General features: G+C 45.9%; 1 protein-coding gene across 1 annotated transcript; it reads right to left on the reverse strand.

Moving 5' to 3' along the window:
• Positions 1 to 628: 628 nt before the first annotated feature.
• neurl4 (neuralized E3 ubiquitin protein ligase 4) lies at positions 629 to 20132 on the reverse strand. Its single transcript, XM_030754049.1, has 28 exons — positions 19968 to 20132; positions 15070 to 15583; positions 14914 to 14979; positions 14339 to 14829; positions 12580 to 12691; positions 12392 to 12480; positions 12223 to 12295; positions 11647 to 11920; positions 11246 to 11427; positions 11084 to 11169; positions 10816 to 10978; positions 10510 to 10720; positions 9698 to 9774; positions 9438 to 9516; positions 8979 to 9148; positions 8453 to 8581; positions 7748 to 7893; positions 7351 to 7569; positions 6364 to 6462; positions 6120 to 6272; positions 5827 to 5994; positions 5361 to 5519; positions 4996 to 5175; positions 2660 to 2753; positions 2455 to 2562; positions 2204 to 2348; positions 997 to 1109; positions 629 to 836 (listed from the first exon to the last, which is right to left on the reverse strand). Exons 1-28 carry the CDS (start codon positions 20130 to 20132, stop codon positions 673 to 675), a joined length of 4629 nt encoding a protein of 1542 aa, XP_030609909.1. The 3' UTR covers positions 629 to 672.
• Positions 20133 to 21269: the final 1137 nt, after the last annotated feature.

Genomic DNA, 21269 nt, shown 5'->3' on the forward strand with positions numbered 1-21269 from the left:
GAGGCCCAAAAAAAAAAAAAAAAAAGAAAAAAACTCTTCAGCGAATGAACAAATACGTAGTGTCGATGAAAAGTTAGTTTTAAAAAAAGTCACCTACGAGTGTCCAAAACATAAAGTGCAGGCAGTGTCTGTCCTTCATAACCGCCGCAGCCCCTCGGCCGTTAAGAGTCCAAGAGCGAATGACCGAAACAAACAAAACAAATCAAAAATGCTGAAGTGTCAACAATCCACAGTAGGAACAGCTGGATTCCAGAGGAGTCTCTCGCTCAAGGCAGGGCTGGATTTGGTTGTCAAGTTTTTTTTTTTTTTTAAAAAGTACTAGGAGTGCCATGTGGAGCTACCCCATCTCCACCAAAATTCCTCCTTCATTTCTCCATTCACTCGACCCGAATAAGCAGTCCATAGAGGAGCGTGCCGCCCTGCTCCTTGGTGATCCACTCGATCTCTGAGTTGCTGAAGCGAGGATCCAGGGGCTCGCTGTGGCCGAGCGTCGGAGCTCCCACCTTGTAGGAGCCTGGACGCACGCACACCTGGAATCCCACCTGAGCCTGGTGGCAGCGGTGAGAACGGGGGTCCCGAAATCTGCGTGAGGAGAAGACCTGTTAGTAACAGCCCACCTCATTTCCTGTTAACTCCGTTGGGTAGTCAAGAAGACTTGTGAACCAGGCAGACTTACTGCACTTTGGGAGCAAAGATCTCCAAGCCAGAGTAGCGCATGGTGGGGGAGAGTCGCACCCTGGGAACCTCCCTGCCGGGGGCGCTGTTCTCCGCTGGCTCGCTGTAGCCATTCGGCCCCTCCACCTTCACCGGAGACACTGAGAAGATGGATGACGTCCCTGTGACAGCAAAGCGTCAGTTAGCTGATGTTTCCTTACAGGTGAGTACAGCAGCTGAACGAGCTTCAGCACACGTTTCAGACTGAAGAACTGCTCGCATGTTTCTGGAATCATCATGTGAATGCAGAAGATGTGACAGTGATTTTATTTTTTTTTTTACCAGGCAGCAGCTGGTTGTGATCCAGCGCGCGTCGGAGAGCTCCTACGCTGGTGCCGTGGTACGCAATGTGCCACTTCTTCAGTGCATTAGAAACCTCACAGTGGGATTTGATCCTGCACAAATAGGATACAGTCCATTACTGATACACGTGAAACACAAAGGAAGCTGAACAGATTAACAGATGAACAGGGTTTGGTTTTTTTTGTCACCTTGATGTATAGCTTGTCGGGGCCTTTTGTTTGTTTAGTTTTACGACAGTACACAGCTAACAGCTGCTAGAATACTGTGCTATATCTCTGGACTGCACACTGTCCAGATTTGAACCTGTATACAGTATAAAAGATCTGAAAAGTGGCACCAACACTTAAGTGCCGATGTGGAAGTGGAAAACACTGCAGTTCTTCTAGGTGACACTTGAGGCTGGCTGCAAAAGATAGTCAAGCCCCACAGAGCATGAAAAAGCATGTTTACACCCTGGAACAAATGGAGCGTTTCTTCCTTCATAAAAATCAAGCAGGAGGGGTGAATTTATAACTCATCCATCTGGATAACTGAACTGGGGGAGTGGCTGTGTTGACTGACAAGTGTCCTGATCAGTGCCTGCTACACCTCATCCACTACTTTGTGTCAGTGTACTGGACCTCTTCACTGTGTGTGTGCTGTCGCTGACTTCTGGAGCATTTGAATGGATTATGACTAATTTATGACTTGCTGTCATATATTAGTCTTGCAGACCATCCCAGAAGTTTGAAATTTGAAATTCTAAGATATTATCAGTCTGTTACTTAGCACTAATTCGCCAATGTGTGTGTCTGTGTGTTGCACCCATAGAGTTTATAAATGCAGCTTGCTAAACAAGCTAACTACTGTTAGCTGATAGCTTTGTAATCAACAAATGTTCATTCACAAAATATCTTCTGGGTGCAAAAACCAGCAGGGCGTCTCCCATAACACGAACATTGAAGCTCCAAAATGTGGAGTCCAAAACCAGTGACCGACATCAAAGACGTCTACATAAATATTTTATTCTATATATCTTAAGTGCCTAAAACTTGTATTCTTTACAATGACCAGCAGGGGGCCATTGACTAGTTACAAAACACGTGGTTGTACTGAGGTTTCTCATGTGGCATAAAGCACACATTGTCTATATATATATATATATATATATATATATATGCAACTGGCTGAGAGGCTGTCCTCTTACCTGAGGGCAAAGCGGCACCACCCAAAGGGCAGGGCATAGTCACGGGGTGGCTCTCCTCTCTTGTAATAGGCGTCATCACCCCGAAGTTTGTGGCAGGACTCACAGTAGCACAGGTTGTACTTTGCATCTTCACTGAAGTAGCCATCTTAATAAACAGTTTTGGACAAGACACTTTGTTTTAGATCCAGATGAAGTTTCAGGAAGAAAAGCTGAAAGAGTACAAAAAAAAAAAGAAGAAAAAAAGCACCCACCTGGTAATGTGAGCAGGTCCTTAAAGCGCGAGCACAGCGCCTGGTATTCACAGGTCTTGTTGGGGTTGACCTCTGGAGGGGGCGTCCAGCACACACTCTCTTTGATTCCTGTTTTTAAAGACAAGCAGACAAAAATCACCACTTTGAAGACTTCAGCAGGTTGAATTAAAAAAAAAAAATAAATAAAATAGAGTTAGCTTCTTACCGTCAACCATGTCTGCCTTCTCCATGTCACCCTGACAGCGGGTCTCACCACTTTCTCCACCCACAGCTGGCACATTGTTTGTGACTATTGTAACCTGCCATCAGGACATGACATTTATAAGTGCCGTGTATAACAAACAAACAAATTCCCTCAAATTCCACTGACTAGCTTTACTCAAAGTTTTCAGCTACACTAAGGTCTAAAGGTAGCAGGTGAAAAAAGTGCATGACATCATCAGAAGCACAAATGCCATTATGCCAGCCCCTATAGGCAGGCTCAGCAACACCCATTTCAGGAGGGGCTAGGGCCCCCTCTGTAATCGGTTGACATAGCATCAGATGCCATTCAAAACAAGCTCACCTCTCCCTCGCTTCCATAACAAGGAGGGTGGTCTGATGAGATGCTCACTAATGCTACTCAGAGAACCAGTGTTATATACATAACCTTAAGTTCTCTTTCATAGGATTAGTTCTGTGCTTCACTCTGGGAGATGTACTGACTCCCGGATTGCCAGCCACGCCTGTTAAGAAGACAGCTGTCCTCTATAGCACTTCACAGGGGCAGAGCCCCCACCTGGGAGGAAGCTGAACTAAGCACTGAATGCACCAGGTTAGGCCCTGTAACATCTAGCTATCTAGCTTTTTTAGCTAAGGTACTGCTTGCAGCTGCACACACATCCTGTATGGAAACTTCCTTAAAGAAAGCCCATGAGGGTGCCAGACCTCATCAGCCTCTGAAGGCCCCTGCTAGTACAGGCCAGGGCAATTGCTCCTTCTATCCACTGGGAAAGGTGCTGTTTAGACACAGACTTTCCCATACGCGGTTTAACCCAGGACACAAAAAACTGGTCACTCTCTCTAAAACCCTGAGTTCTGTTCATGTAAATCCACTGAGCACCAACCAGATACAAAATATGCAGCCCCTGCTGCTCCTCAGAGGTGAAAGGTGGCGAATAAAAGACAATTCTATAAGGGAACACATGCCCATAACCTTCAAGATAAAGGTGGCATTAAGCTGCACACTGACCTTAGTATTATCTGGGGAAAAATTTATGCATGATGCATTCAATTCCGAGAGCACGCATCTCCCCAACACGCTTAGCTGAGGCTAAAACAATCAACAGGCCTGTCTTCAAAGACAGCAATTTGAACTCAACCTGTTCCAGGGGTACAAATGGGGAACAGGAGAATGCCGCCAACACTGTGGGAAGATCCCAAGATGGAGCCAGTGGCGTAGATATAGGTAATTTACGGTGTGGACCCTTCATGAACAGGGGATGCTGACCTAGAGTCTTCCCCCAAAACCAACATGGCAGGCTGAAATTGCCACCACATACACTTTGATGGTGGAGAAGGCTTTAGCCTTGTCAATCAGGGCCTGAAGAAATGACAGAATCACTGCCACAGAGCACTTAAATGGGATGGCCTGTGAGCACCAGTTTTCAAACATACGCCACTTACGCTCACTTATGCATAGTAGATGACTCTCTAGCTCAATGAATAGTGTCAATAACACTACGAAGGAGCCCAGCTGTGTTCAGGTTAAACCACTCACGGGCCAAGCTCAGAGAGCTAGCCTGTCTGGGTGGGGGTATTTCCCCCCTGTGCCCAAGACAGCCAGTGCTTTCCTGGCCAGCGTGGTGCTATCAGGATCATAGAGTGACCTCTCTCCCTCACTCTGGCCAGAGTTAGGAAAATGAGGGCCACTGAGGGAAAGCATAAAGGAGGATTCTTGGCCAGTGCCTCGCTGCATGATCAGAGCAGGGAGGCACTGTATGTGTCAGGCATTCTCCCCTGACGTATAAATGTCCATGGTCACCTGACCAAACTGCAGCCAGATCTGCTTCACCACCTCAGGGTGAAGTCTCCAGCCTGCATACAATGGGTTACCCCTGGATAAAAGATCTCAGTGACAGCAGGCGAACGCTGCTACAGCCCATCAGTCTGTGTGCCCGTGTGTGTGTAACCTGGGGGACCTCACACCCTCTTGTCTGTTGTAGGCCACAACCGTGGAGTTGTGTGACCTCACAAAAACATGGTGATCTCTCAGTGTGGAGAGGAATACTGTTATTCTTTAGCTAGCATGGGGTGAGAAATAGTGCTACTTCTCTAGATGTATAGCTACCTAATGTGATAAACTGCTAACGCTAATGGGTATGGTACCTAATGGCGAAGATAGTGGTACCTTATTAGCAAAGTGTTACTACAAATATGGTGAAGATAGTGAAAGTACTGCTACTAGACACCAGCACTAGCTAAAGGTCAGTATTAGTAGTACTGAACAACTGAAATGTTGAAAATTATGTGCATGAATGTAACCCATTTGTGTGTGCAAACCTGTTCACACTGGCCATAGAGGTCTATGAAGGGGTAGCAGGGAGAAGGGATGTCCTGCGCTGCCACTCCCTGGTCCATGCCATTGACGTACAGGTGGAGACAACTGTTGGCGTCCACCAGCAGACCCAACACCGTCCCCTCCGGACACGTATCGAGGTTAGGGCCATAGTTCTCACATATCTGAAGAGGAGAGGGGGAGAAAAGTGAAGCAGTGCGAGTGAAAGAAGTAAAAATTAAGGAATAGAAGATGATCAATCAGCCAATGAGGCTTTTATCAGTGAAAACAGACTCTCTCATGCAAGACATGAGACATGTCTGTTATCCTACATGATAACAGACAGATCCGTGTCTGCTTCAGTGCATACCTTCAGAGAGTTGTGGAAGACAGAGTCTCGCTGCAGGAGCCATGCGGAGCGTTTCAGACAGCACGCTGTGGAGGGGAAGTTGAGCCGGTCGGGCGAGTGGCCAATCACCCCTAAAGACAGTGACGACGTCCATGACGGGTTCAGACGGTCGATCTGAAACTGGTGGGAGCAAAAAAAAAAAAAAAAAAGAAAGACTGCTAACAAACTGTGACGGCCCCTCACTCCAACACCATATCACGTTTGGAAAACCAGCGATAGTTTTGAGCCGGTGATCCACTTTTAAACTATCGCTCAGCAACATTTTTATGCTTTATTATGATAAAACTATTATTATAACTGGCCATGCATCAGCTGTGTAATCATATTCGGTATGATAATCTTAAAAATACACTCAACATCAAGTCCAGGCTTTGAGTATCTGAATGAAGGTAGAGTACCTGCATACAGACATCTGTAGCAGAGTTACCTGGAAGAGCTGCTGACGAGCCAGCGGCTGGGCGGTGACCAGCAGGCCCTGGTTGTAGCTCGACACTCTGGCTGCTGTCAGATTCTGGTTGGACAGCTGGATGTTTTTGCCGTGGTTCTCCAGGAACGCCATGACTGTGGGCAACAGCGCACATGGCTCGCTCTCAACCTGAGGATGACAAGAAGAGTCTGACTTTCTCTCCAGAATCTAAAGGTGGAGGGGGTTCTGATTCTCAATTGTACATCAGTAACTTTTAAATATCCTCCTGTGCTTTTCCCTCACTGGGCTCATACCTCTCTGACGGGGGTGCTGTCCTCCTCTCCTTCGCTGCAGCTGTCTGAGGAGAGCGAGGGCGCTTTAACGCTCTCCACGTCCTCCATCAGCGAGGAGCTGACAATGGACACCGCTGTTATCCGCCCATAGAGATCCAAAACTGCATAAACGTTCTGCAAGAAGTGGGAAAGAGGTGCTGAGTGGCAGCGCGGGGCTATGCGGCATTACATCGTGACATCGTCAGCGAGCTCGCACAATGCATACCTTGGCTACGGCAGTCGCAGCAGGCCCCATGTCTTCTCCGTCAATGAAAATGTGCATGGTGTCATCGTTGCACCTTTTCACACCCACACGGTTCCCAACCTGGAAACACAAATCCAGGTTTAATGTTTTCTGTGTCACAGGACAATAAACAAATCCAAGAGCTGCGCAGTGACGACACAAAGTGGAGCAGTCGGCTAATATAAGCAGCTGGTAGCTGACATCTTCAACACGTTTCTACTTGCAAATAAACTGGAGATGTGAGACATTTAGAAAAATGAACCAGTGCCCATCTCAAAATATTAAATTAACTTTTTAAAGTTAATTCAAAGCTTTTTTTTTTTTCCTCAGCCATAGTTGCTAAACAAGAAGGAATCTTAGCATCTGTTTTATATGTGCAGTTGCAGGAAAAAAAAAAATCTATATTTAAATCATAAAGCCTGAAGACTGATGGATAAAGGTAAATAGAATCCAGCTCCTAAATATTTAGGATTTGCATTTTAACGATGAAGAGCACGGGCACTGGTGTTTATGTCTGTGGCTTTTTAAACCTTGGGGTCAATATCAGAAAATGGAGCGATAATGTTAAACTTTAATGCATCATTTGTGTTGAATAGTGAGAAATCCTCAATCCTGCTTTGGGTCCCTATTTGCCCAGCACCTTTAAAATGATCATTTTACTGAGTGGTTTTTCAATTAAACACAACAAAACAAAACATAAATGACTCACAAAAGATTAAAAATGTGAGTGAAGGAGACAGAGGCAGATACTGCTTTTTTCTAAGCTTCTCTAAGAGGCTGTGAGAATCTCTTAAGTCAAGAGGTTTAAGGCTCTTTAATTTGATCTTCAACTAAATCCTCAAAATGTAATGAGTTACTTAAAGCACCGCTAACAGGTAACTGAAGAGCTTCAGTGCACAGTTCAGAGAGCGGGAGGAGGTAGGAGAGAGGCAGGAGGACGAGGCAGGGGGGAAGGGGGGGGCAGCTTACCATCAGCCGGTCCAGTGAGCAGCCGTAGTTCTGCCGCTGCAGCACACCGTTGCGACGGACCTCAGAGCCGCAGAGCAGCCAGGTGACCTTGGTGCGGAGCTGTGGGAGGGAGGGGGAGAGACCTGACAGCGGGCAGGATGGCAGTTCCGGAGGTGCAAGCGTGGTCAGACCGATGTGCAGCGAACCGCACCACTGCTCATCCACTTCATCTATCCTCACCTGTAGGGAGAGAGAGCAAGAACGTGGAAAGGAGTGAAGGAAGAAATCAAACCTTTTTTTTTTTTTTTTTCCCTTTTTAAAATCAGGGAAATTTTATTTCTATTTTTAATTATTTCAAACATTACAAAACAGGCCCGTGATCTCGTAAATATCTGCTCGTTGTGACCCTCTTCCTCACCTCAAACAGCTCATCCGTTTTGAGCTCCTTCGCGCTGAACACAATACCGTGAGCATAACCCCCGACTCTGACGGCCTGGCAGCCCTCACCGAGCAGCACCACATTCTTACCGTGTTTGCTGTGCAGCCGATGGGCAACACCTGCTACTACAAACACAGAAGAAAAAACAAAAAAAACACAGAAAACATTAGCCTCTGGGAACAAGGGATAGTTTTGTCTTTTCTCCTTTATTTTGAAATATACAGTACTGTGCACAAGTCTTGAGCCACCCCTCATTTCTTTATATTTTGCGTCCAAGGAGCCAGTTTCTTGTGATTTTTTTTTTTTTTTTAAAGTGCTCTTCAGCAATAGTTCTCCAGACTTTCTGAAGATCTTTCAAAGCTTTTCTTTGGTCATTGGCTGCTTTTTCCCTCATTTTCAGTCCAGTCCGTGTACCTGACCATTTACAGAGGACCTATGAATCATTCAAGCATAAAAAGGCACCTAACCCAAGGGATGAAGCAGTGCTGTAGCTACAAATAACAAACAACTTAGCAAAGAACCAATTTTAAGCTGTATCCTTTGACACTTGCACAGTACTATTTACATTCAAACACCTGCATGGAAGATTTCTATAGTTTTAAAACTCTAAAACCTGATCTTGGAAACTATATTTCCCATGCTGCACTAGGCTTTCCAGACCTGAGTAAGGATCCTGACGTGTACCTGGCGAGTGGATGGGGAAGCTCTTCTCAGTGACATTGCTGGTGCAGAGGCTGTTGTCCAGTGGGCCTGACGAGCTGGTGATGGACACCTGAACACACTGACCGTACAGATCGATCACAGCATACACCTCTGAAAGAAAGAAACACACACGCACACATGTTATTCTGCCAAATTTACAATACACTTCATCCCAACCTTGTGGTAGAATGAAAGTCAGCAGAAAGAAGACAATAATTGTGTATTAATGAGAGGGAGGCAAGGCAAGGCTGAGATGGTATGGACATGTGCAAAGGAGGGACAGTGGCTATACTGGACAAAGGGATGCTGAATATGGAGCTGCCAGGCAGGAGGAAAAGAGGAAGACCTCAGAAGAGGCTCATGGATGTAGTGAAGGAGGACATGCAGAGGGCTGGAGTGACAGAGGGATGGCTATGGCTGATGTGGGGAGCAGCCCAAAGAACAAGAAGATGATGGTGTAGTCGTATGTGTAGCTGCAGTCCTCCGACAATTACAGACTATCTTCTACCTGGTGGGAGGCCAGAGCAGGCGACACCTTGGTCTACACCGTTGATATAATAGTGGAGGTCACCGCTGGCTGAGCGCATCATGCCAATCCGTGAGCCGGTGGTCAGGGAGTCCAGATCACAGCCGTAGTTGTTGCGCATTGTGTTGCCATCCTGCATGATGGCCGTTCCACTGCGAACAAAGAAGAAGGAAAAAAAATATATAGATTCTCAATTTGAACCAAATGTAAATTAAATTTCAGGAAACATTTTGATTTTTCAACACTTCCTTTCTCTTTGCTTTAAGCCGCCTGTACACATTTCAAAATGTGAACCCCCCCCCCACCAAAAAACATCTGTAGCGAGTCGTGTTGAGCACACATACACCAAGTTCTTATTAATAACACAGAGAAATTTGTTTTAAGAATGAATATGCATGCTAAAACATTGTTTGCACCATCATATTGACAGAGAATCAATACCTTAGCATCCACGTGTCATAGTCAATATCTGTCATTGTGTTTGGGAACTCCAGCTCCTCTGGTCTGATGGCTGTCACTCCTAAACACAGGAAGAGGAGGGGAGGGACACATTTTTCTTGTATTTCATACCAAAAGGCTGCTCTAGCACTAAATGTGAAGTTACAAGCAGCATTAGGTCTGAATAGCCAAAACCTCATCACATTCCTGGATACAAACAGAGAAAAAAACGCAAGCAGCCGGACACGTGACAAACATCTTACCGGCTTCGATTGAACCAGACCAGCGGTCCACCATCTTCTGGATAATGATTTCAAACAGCTCCCCGTCCCGAAGGCACCTACAGCACGCAGGTTAAGAGTTCAAAGAGGAATATTAGTAAATCAAATATGCGGGGTTCTCTGCTGTGGTGACTCCTACTGAATAAGGTAGCAGCCAAAAGTAGCTTAGGGGAATACTTGACTCTTAGTATTTAAGCAATTATTGACAACCTCCAAAAAAAGATGACGTGCTCTCTTAATTTGTTGATTTACTCACTGCAAACGCAGTGCTTGACCAAGCATTTTAACCAAAATTCCTAGAAACAAAGATGTTGTCATGCTTATACAATCTTTTTGTTTTTAACCCCTTAACTGGCAGCAAAAAAATCACCTGACAAAAACTACATAACACCCTCTGGTTATTATTGGCTCTGAACAACCCATTTCATAGCCTATTAACTGGCTGCGTCTGGTCCGCCGGCCGAATGAAGTGCATTTATATGGCAGGCTAGACCCGCCCATTTTGACTGACACCTCATTCGGCCAATCATGTTAAGAAATGGGTTTCCCAGAGCCAATAATACTCAGAGGGCGTCACGTAGCTTTGTCAGGTGATTTGGTGCAGCCAGTTACATGATTGGCCGAATGACGTGTCAATAAAAATGGGAGGGTCTAGCCTGCCATATAAAAGGGACTACAAACGGCCCGTCACCGGGCCCTTGCCAGTTAAGGGGCTACACCAGAGTCAATGTGCCAGATATTGTGCTTTGTCCTCTATGGATGGGTAAGAATCCCTATAAATAACTTTGTTTCACCTGTTGGAGATGACAATAGCATCGTTGAACTCGCTGCGGCAGTTCTGACGCAGAGCAGTGCGCCCCCCGTTGGTGATGACTGCGTTGGTGCCGTGTAGGTGGTGGAAACGCAAGTCGGAGGTTGTGGTGGCTCCCCCTAATGAGCAGGGGCTCCCGGGGGACATGGCTGTGGGTCCCTCAGAGCTGTCCTCTGGAAGAGGAGGGAGGTCCACTGAGAGAGAAAGAAGCAGAGAAAAATAACTTGGATGTTCATATTGTCGTCTTCTTCTTCGGTGCAGCTCTTAGTTCTCGTTGCTTCTCTCTTACCCATGTCGTCCATGATGGTGGCCTGAGCAGCCTGGCCGTAGAGGTCCACCACGGCATAGACACTGGGGGGGACATTCCAGGCTGCCGGGCCCTGCGCCACGCCATTCACAAAGAAATGAAGGCTGCCATCTTCTTTCCGCACCACACCCACCGTGTCACCTGCCTGTGGGGTGGAAATAGGAAAAAAAAAAATACATGAAAAAAAAAAAAAAAAGAGTAAAAATCTGAGTAATGAAAGAAAAACAAAAAGCAAGCATTTAGCACTGACCTTGAGCCGGTCCAGGTTGTGTCCATACTCATCCAGTATAGTTGTTCCGTTGTGCATCACCCCATTCCCCGTCATCATCCACGTCCCTGGAAAACGTCACCTAGCGGATTAATAATCCCGGCAGAGCAGGTTACCCAACCAACAAAAGCTGCTTTATCTTACCTGAGCGCAGGTTTGTCATGGTGGAGGGCAGCTGCAGGTAGGCGGGGTTGTGCGTTGTGACGCCTATTTCAATGGAGCCCGCCCACTTATCCACCATTTTGTCGATGCGAACTTGGAACACCTCATTGGAGCGTAGCGGCCGGCTGCTAAGGACCACGCCGTGGTTGAAGTCATCGGTCGCGCTGTAAAAGCAGCACCGAGTCTATCACTGTTCTGTGTTTAAATTACTGCAGTACTGCATAAACTTTACTTCACAACTACTTATGAAAAATACAGCATATAACAGGCAGATAATCTTGGTAAAAAAATATTGAAATGTAACAACATGTGTGTTAACAGGAACAAGTATTTAAGTGTTTCCGGTCAAAGAACACAAACCAACAGAAAGGATGTGGACTCACTGAGGCCGCAGCGCCGTCCTGCCGTCGCTGATGATGGCGGCCTTCTGGCCACAGTTCGGGTGAAAGAGCAGACGGTCGGGCACCTCTGCGTCCGGGGTGAGGGAGAGAGCCGGCCGGGGTCGGCCAACGTCGGGAGACAGCGCTCTCATGATGGCGTTGTTGCGTCTGAGGCGGTCGCTGTGATTGTGGTTGTGGACTATTGTGACCTTGACGGCCATGCCGTAGAGGTCCACCACGCCGTAGACCACGTTGGGGGTCTGAGCTGCTGCGACGCCTGGGAGGAGCACAAAGAGTAGAAGTACTTTAATCGCATGCTTTACACTCATTACTATGATCTCCAGGTGTGAAATATATTAGTATGACTGATTAGCAGTTAATAACGCAAAGCACTGTCGGCCTGCAGGAACACAAAAATACAAAAAAATTATTAAAAGACTAAAAAAAAACAAAATCTCCACCACCAGATCGTTCACTGGCTGCATCTATTACACATTCATAACCACCATATTGCCACTGCAGCTTCAAAGCCCTGAATTGGACTTCTTTCCCCTCATGAAAGCTCGTGATGCGTCTCACCTTGATCGATGCCATTGATGTAGAAATGGAGCGCTCCGCTGGCTTTGCGCATCAACCCTATGTGATCTCCCTCCTAAAAGTGGATAATGGAGAAAGCAAAGACAGATTTACCAGAAAAAGACTAGACCAAATGAGATGTTTACGCTTGTCTTCATGTGCTGCCACCAACCTGAAGTTCATCAAGGCTAAATTCACAGTATTCTCTGCGGGTTCCCTTTCCGTTGGTTAATATCCCACAGCCACTCATCATGATTGTACCTTAAAGAAACCAGAAAAAAAAAAAAAAATCTTATTACACAATCAGCACCTTATGTTTAGCCACAGACAGATTTCCCTGTGTCATTATTCGTCTGTTACCTGAGCGCAGATTGGTCATAGTTGCAGGATAGTCCAGGTTGTTGGGGTTGTGTGTAGTCACACCGATCTCTATTGAGCCTGACCACTTATCCACCAGCTTATCAATACGGATCTGACAACACAGAAAAAACACATTTGATCAACTCTGGTATTCACAAGTACACATCTTGACTTTGATTCTAACATTTTCTCCATGCAGCTATAAATGGGACCTGCTGTGCTCATTTCCAGCTGTTTTTCTTTCCACCTGTCACTCTACTATCATAGATGTGCATGATTCAATACTCCTCTTTTCTTCTGTCTCTTTCCTCTGACCTCAAAGTAGAAAGCTGAGCCTGGTTATGGTGGAGGTCTCTTCCTGTTAAAAGGGAGTTCTTCCTCCTCTCTAATATTATAGGGTCTTTGCTAGTGTTGCACGATTATGGCTAAAATCACGATTATTCATCACAATGTTAAATTTATTAGTTTTAATTGCACTTTCATCTAAGCGCAACACTGCTTTCACATCCTTGTTGTGCTACATTCCTGTAAATGCACAAATCTTTGCATCAAAATGAAATCTGTCCTCCTTTTTCACCTGAACTCAGTGCAGTTCTCAGAGGCAAAACGCAAAATACATGCACCAAAACACAAAATGAAATCAACACTGCACTGCTTTCACCTTTACTTTGTGCTGCATTCCTTTTAATTGAAACATCTTTGCAGACCATAAAGTGTTTATTCACCTGCCCTAAGTGTTTCTCCTGGAAGCAAAATATAAAGTTTTTCACTTTCATTCATTGTATCTGCAGCAATAAAACTTAAAGCAAAGTCCTCGACAGCTGTGAGATCCCTCGACATTTCCCCTGAGACGTTTTGCACACGGCGCCAAGTTAGCCACTTTGGAAAAATAATTGCACAAGCCGATAACGTCTTTTGTCCAGTATGTTGACCATTTACGTGAAGCCTGCATTCTCACCTTGTTATTAGACTTATTATCTTTGGCCAAATAGAATTCAATTGGTCGGTAATTTCCGTGCGTCTTTGTGAGCTGGATGGACACGCTGACGCGCCGTATTGGAGTCGATGTTTGATGATTTACGTTAACAACCACTGCACTGTTTTTCTTGGCCTTCATGTATTCATCACACTGCAGTTTGTAATGTGTTTTCAGATGGTTGAATAAGTTAGTTGTGTTGTTTTGCAGTGCAGACACAACCTTGCCCAAAATCCAAAGTATTACAAACAGCGTATGATATTCCACTTTGCGGTACAAGCTCTTCACCTTCTGTAGTGCCAAACATTTGATTTTTGTTGTTGTGTTGTGTTTGTTGTGTCTTTTAATGCAGCGTTAAGGCCGGCACCTGCAGGGACGTCAGTGGGCAGTGATTTAGGGACTCATTTGCTTTTGCTTTGTGCTCTGTTGGTGGAGCACGCGTTTTCAATACCGCTCGATCGTGTTCATTTAATTGTGGGAAGCCAAAATCGTGATCAGCCCGAGTCTTTACCTTACCGTATAAAGATCCTTGAGACAACTGTTATTATTTTATCTCCTGTCTCTTTAAGGCCTGCTCTCACTACAGGTCCACACTTTATTCTGATGATTTGCTCCTTGATTGTTTTCCTCAAACAGACCCCAGTAAGCCCCGCCTCCTCATTTCAGACAGAGCCAGAGCCTCAGATGTGGCTCTGTCTGAAATGTTAACCTTAACTATACACCTAGAGGTCAATATTCAATCAAACAATTGAGCAAACAGCTGATCTGAATGACTGCACTCACCTCAAACATCTCATTGTGTCGGAGCGGTCGGTTGGTCATCACCACACCGTTGTTGAACTCGTCCAGCGGTCTCCTCCGCTCCGCCGTCTTGTTGTTGTTGCTCAGTTTGATCAGCGTGCCGCACTTCTCGTGGAACAGCAGCGCATCGTTGGTGGTCATCGCGCCCGTCAAAGCTCCTGGCATCACCCCTCCATTACCAGCAGGGCTGCTGTTAGAATTTCCACTGTCACCGCCACTCCCAGCACCTCCTGCTCCTCCTCCTGTCGTCCCTGTTCCGCTGTCACTGTTCATTCCTCCGCTGCTGCTCCCTCTGTCACTTCTGGAAGAAGAGTCACTTCCTGTATTTCCTCCTCCTGGTCCTCCCCCTCCAGCGACACCGCCCCCTCCAGTTCCTCCTCCTCCGCCATCTTCCCCTCCACCCTCATCTTCAGAGCGATAGAAGGACACTATTGCGTTGTTGAACACGTCAAAGAGCTGGTGCTCTGTCAGAACTGAAAGACACAGGAAGAGAACAGCTGTCAGCAGTGGTCCTGCTGCAAAGTGTCCAACGATGCCTCTGATGAGGATTTTCTTACCAGTCTCAGGCTCCAGGTTGTTGAGGAACTTGTCTGGTCTGCTGTGACTGCATCTCAGCTCAGGCACTGGCAGAGGTAAGACACAGCAGGTAAAAACAGTGCAATAGATAGAGAAGGCAGAAAAACCACATCAATAAAGACAAAAAGGCTCCTTACCTTCATCTCCATTCATCATTCCATTCATTGCTGCCACATTCATCAGTGCCGCGATCCCCGCGTCCTCCCGACCCCCACACACTAGCACCTCTTCCTCCTCTTCATCCTCCTCCTCCTCCTCCTCCTCCCGCTCTATTGTCTCTCTCTCTTTTTCCACAGAGGGCGGTGGTGGCTCACAGCTCACCACTGTCACTTGAGTGCACTTCCCGTACAGGTCCACCACTGCCCACAGTTTGGGTGGGAGGCCGCTGGCGGCCGCACCGCAGTCCTGCCCGTTAACCCAGAGGTGGAGCTCTCCACGGGAGCTGCGCTGAATGCCCACGCGATCGCCCTCGGCTAGCTGGTCCAGGTCGCGGCCATACTCCTCCAGGACCGAGCGGCCGTCACGTAACACCGAGCAGCCCGACACAATCCAGGAGCCGCCCTTAAGGCCTGTGGCGCTGCTGGGGAAGTCCAGTGTGGCGGGGTCCAGTGCCGTCACGCCGATCTCAATGGAACCACTCCACGAGTTCACCTGAAAGGAGACAAACGTATCCATTAACCTTTCCCCTAATAAATAAACAATTTCTGATTTTAAACAAAAGAAAAAATAACATGACATCACATTATAGATTTTACGCGTTACCAAACCCCGAGTCTTTGTCCCACATTTAGCAAAACATTTAAAGATGCTCAAAAATAACGTCAAAGCCATTTAGTTTTAGGAAGTTGATGTAAAATATTGAGAAAAAGTGGTAAGAAAATAGTCAGCAGCTGTTTCTCTGACTCAGAGTGGAAGGAGCTGTGTTGTGCTGTGGGAGTTACTCTTAAAAAAGTGAAGCACTGTGCTAAAAGCTGCCACTAGATATCTATGGAAAACGAAGGGCGTGTCGCGTATGATCCGCCGTTATTTTTAGTCGTTTTTGTCAGTGACGAGCGGAGCTCAGCGAGCGCGCCTTTGAAAATAAAGCAGGACAGAGCGAGCACAGAAAAATATGAAAATTTGTAGGCGATTAGTTGACAGTAACTCTGCTGCTGGCACCGTGAATGTGAACTTAGAAGAAATTCACTCCTCAGTCCCTCCACCACTGAGACACCAGTGCTGCAGTCATACCAGTGTCTCGCTGCTAAGATGGCAAGTTAAATACGATAGAGAAGGGCAGTGTTTCACACATCCTGCTCTATATTTAGATCAAACAGAAGGTAAGAAAAAAAAAAAACAACAACAAAAAAAAAAACACTTGCAATATGATCCTGGAGGTTATACAGCAAGTTTCAGCTGACTGTTACAAATGATGGTGAAAGGTGCAGTTGAAATGATGCATGTTGCAGTGTATATGCAGAGTAGGGGTGCTGTGATGTACCAGCATTGATGACAATCATGACATTTAATAAAATATTGATATCACGTTAATAATAACTACTATAAAGAGCCAATAACTATCTGGTTTTTGCTGTATTGATTCAGCATCAACTTGTTCATATATTCATCTTGTTTATGATCCATTTAGTTTATATTTGTGCAGTTATGGCTGCAGACTCTCTCCACCTGTCTACACATTTTTTTAAGCAGGAATGTGACTCGCTGCATTTTCATCCATCCATTCATCCACCTTCTTCTGCTTACCCAATTCAGGGTCGCGTGTGTGTGTGTTAATCAGTTACCATCTTCAGTGCATCAAGACAGTTATAAAATGGCAATAAGGCAGAGTCCAGTAGCAGTTTATAATGAGATAAAATTCATATTAAGCAGAAGTGAGTTCAGCTTATTGGTGCGGTCTTCCACAAAAGTCCCGATTTCTCATGTGGCCCCTTGGGAAAATTAACTGCCCACCCCTGGGCTAGATGATGGTCACAGCCAACTCTTTCCACTGTGTTATGACTGCTGTGATAAAAAGAAGGTGAGTGGTAGAAAACACAGCGAGCTCTGTGCTCCAGGTGTAATGATTAAACCCGTTCACAGAAAACAAACACTTGAGCTTCAGCTCAGTGATCTCACCTTCCCCCTCAACTCTTGGTGCAGTTTGTCACCGTTTCACAGCAAAATTCCTCGTGTCTTTGCACCACACTGGCCTCATATTGCCCGATGGGCAGCCTGAGGCATCATTTCCCTCCCAGTAACACGAAGCTCACGACAATGTGATACTTTATTGATCTCCGGGGGTGAATTCTGTTATTCAGTTTTGTTTAACCTCCACAATGTGGATGAGAGACTGCAGTGGCAGCTATAGAGCAGAGAAAAAGCAGCTGGTGTTGATGTTCACAGCCTTGATTAAAGATAGTTCAGCAAAGCAGACGCTTGCCGACACAGAGCCACGAACCCCTGTCATCTCAATGAGGAGCGATATCCTGTCTCGCTGCATTCCACCTGCGGCCCAAGGAGAAAGGCAGCTGACAAAAACCTAAGCAGTGGATAAAACCCTCAGCTTTATGCTCAATCTTAACAACTCCCCCACCCTGGTTTTTTTTTTTTTTTGTTTTGTTTTGTTTTGTTTCCCTGGCATACCACAGCACTCCGGTATAAGAGATGACCTTGATCACATCACCGAAACCGTTCCAGCTCCTGGCATATCTCTCTGCAGCTGATTTCTGTGCCAAAGACAAACTTTCCTCCAAGACCAATATCATTTTTACAACACAGTCAGCCTCCTCCTACACACCTCTTCCTCTGTGGTCCTCCTCAGCTCAGCAGCAGGTGCTATGTAAGGCAGTGTGCTACCACAGCCCCTGTATCTGGGTTAACAGATTTAGTAGTAGCTCAGCCTGACCGGGTCTCTGCGTGGAGGAGGCAGACATCTCCTTCCCTCACTCTCTCACTTACGTAACAGCAGCCTGTGGGCGTCTGCCTCTCAGTCTTTCGTTCGACTGGACTTTAAAAGACTAATAACTGCAGGATGTGACTATACATGCCGAGAGGGACTGCTGGGCAGCTTTCATAAAGAAATTAAAAATGTATTACATGTTGGATTCAAAAGCAACACCTATGAGGTGCACTGCTAGAGAGAGCGAAAAAAAATGCAGCAGCTCAGCTCCCGAGGCACGACTTCTCGCAACAACAAACTCCATCTGGGGATGAAGGAACGTTTTACAAGCAGGTCTTACTCGTATTTACAATACCCGCATGATTGTGAGGAACAAAGTGGCACAATTAACTCAGTTTTTAATTCTTTTAAAATAGGTTTGGCACAATTTTGCTACAAATAGCCAACCAAGTTTAAAACCTGTTATCATTCAAGATTTTAAAAAAATAAAACAAACAAAAAAACCACACCAGCTAATTGTTTTAGCTTTAAGCAGCTTTGAATACGAGCATCTTCTAATATGAAAATGCACGATATAATATACTGTCTTACAAGTTGGACCTTTCCTCCAAATCCTCTCATATATACCAGTCCTCTCTTCCTTAAATACAAACCCTAAAACGCTCACAAATAAGTCCTGCTCCAACAAATTACCTCATTTCTCCTCTCGCATCTGTGATCCTCCTCTCTAGACGTCAGGACTCAGTCATACCAGTCTGTGATGACAAAGTATTGATTTTCAGACTGCCAATGCATGCAACAACAGGGCAGGAGCCTGTTTATGAGAGCCCTTATCAGGCTGAGAGCTCCACCAGGGATGCATAATCATCTATTAAGCCAGATGCTTTACGTGCACACACATGCTATGTAACCTTTTAGATGGCTGGACACACTGTCATTTTAAGGGTGTGTGTGTGTGTGTATCACTTGGCTTTGGCACTGACTCCAGAGCTGCCATGTTGTTGGCAAGCACCGCTGGGTGGCCGATTGCAGTGGCAGAAGCCATTACAACGGAGCTTTTCCACAACTAAAATGTAAACACTGTACACACAGGCCCGGGTGATGTATGGAGACATCTGCATCACCACAGCACATATACACATAACCACACGAGTGCAGCCGACACGAAAGCTGCAAACTCCACTTCAATCACAGTTTTTACTGGTCTCCTGTAAAAGGTAACAACTAAAAACTGGTTTAAGACTGATCAATGGATGTGATCTGTAGCTCTAACCTGAAAGGAGAAGGAGGCTTTCCTGGAAAATTAAGGAGAGGAATCACCTTCACTTAACTAGATGAGGAAAACGAACAGTAGCATTGACAGTAAAGTACGGCACTGATACTTCACTTGATTTCCGCGATTTAACGTTTAAACGGTTATGAAGTCAAATGAAAGACTGCCTTGTTTGCAGCCAGCTGTAATTAATGAGTAACAGCTCTGCTCCGGTACATCTGTCTGAGCGGTGCCAGCGGTCTGTAAACGCTTTGCACACGCACACAGGTGAGCGGAGGATCACAGGCTCTGGTTAATATTAATGACTACAGTGGTGTAGTCACTGTGTACCGTTCACACATGGCCTCTGAGGCACTACGATAGCCCGGTGTGGTGTGAACACTGCAGCATTATTAGCCATCAGACAGGGAGGCTGACAGAGGACCGACTCCTTCAAAACAACCCCGACAAAGAACCGTACTTACCAGCTTAACTGGGATCCTTTTACGCAATAAAACGATACCGGCTCCCTGTCAACTCAAGACAAAGCCCTCGTAGCACCTTCCAGAAAGGCTAGCCCCGGCCAGCCTGCTGCTAACGGCTCATTAGCACGACTATCTGACGGCACCGAGGCAGCACAGGCGGGTTATCGTTACATCAACCCACAGTGGACTGTTACCAGCTCCCTGCGGCCCTGCCGAGTGTCTGCCAGTGTGTCTAATTAAAGCCTGAGGAGCGGTGAAAACTGCGCCTGCTGTCACGCCGTGTGTGCCGCCCTAGCGCCAGCGGCAGCAGCCTGAGCCCGCAGACAGCCACAGACCCCCGGCTCGTCCCACCAGCTTCGCTACCGTCCTGCTGCTCTCACACACGCTCGGCAGAGCCAGCAGGGCCCGCTGTTTGTTTACCTTCTTGTCGATGCGGACGGTGAAGACATCCCGGTCCCTCAGCGGCTCCTTGCTAAGCACCAGGCCGTGATTGAACTCCTGCACTGGCTGGTTGCGCCGGGCAGTCCGGTTTGAGTTGGACAGGCCGATCAGCTTTCCGCTCCGCGGATGCAGCTCCGCCGCCATCTTCAGTGGGCGGCCAGTATTCACGACAGCCAGGCTTTACGACAGTAACATGATGGCAACCGGCAGATATGTGAAGTCGTTAGCAACCGCACCCCAGCTTTAATGAGCGAAAATGTAGCGTTATTTTAAAGCTTGTTGAAATGCTTTGGAGCAGAAACGGAAGCCTCATTTAGGAATTGTTTCGGTTTATATTTATTCAAACTTGTCGCACCAAACACTGAAACTTTCAGTTTGAGCTAGAACCGTATGCTCCTCCACCCTGCCTCATCGGGTTGTTTTCAAGCCGTTTTCAGTTGTTTGATTTTTCTTTCATAATTTAAAGTTGATAAGTGATATTTTTATTTTTGTGTGTATCTACTGTTATTGGAAAGTTGACATCATACACTAGGCTCTTATGAATTTAATATTATATTTAACAATCCACTAGAGGGAGCAATTTTCATATCTGATAGCAGATATGAGTGAGTGGGTCCTTCAGAGGTGTGCACGAAAAGACTGGCTGAACCTGACTTAGAAGAAATCTGAAATTAAAATTTGACTTGAAAATATCTGCGCTGCACAGAGACCCAAACATGATGAAGGGGAGCTCATCTGACAGGCCAGTGTGGGTAAAAACCCAAAACTGGAAATCACTGACAACACGCACTCTTTCTCCTGTCTTATAGAACGATTTAATTTCAAGGGATTCATTATATTTTGATTCCAGGGAACCACTGTCTTTTTTAAACTGCTCTTGAGCAATAGTTCTCCAGACTTTCTGAAGATCTTTCACAGTTTTTATTTTAGCATTGGCTGCGTTTTCACTCATTTTCAGCCCAGTCCCTGTACCTGACCATAACTTAGCAAAGAACCAATTTTAAATTGTACCTTTAGGCACTTTGTTACTAACAGCCTGTCACAAAAACACAATTGTTCTGATTTATTTAGTTGAATCAATGAAAAATAACAAAGAAAACACAGTTTGACAGGAATAACAGTATTGTTGCACCGATAAGGTGATTTCCAAAGAGCTATTATCCAAGAGCTTGGCATGGTGTGCAGCATGTTCTTAAAAAATTTGAAGAAACCAAACAAGTGGAGGACAAAAAAGAAGTGTCAGGCCTAAAAATCTGTCTGCAGTAGCAAAGACCTGACACA

Source organism: Archocentrus centrarchus, chromosome 18 (assembly GCF_007364275.1).
Source record: "Archocentrus centrarchus isolate MPI-CPG fArcCen1 chromosome 18, fArcCen1, whole genome shotgun sequence".
Lineage (NCBI taxonomy): Eukaryota > Metazoa > Chordata > Actinopteri > Cichliformes > Cichlidae > Archocentrus > Archocentrus centrarchus.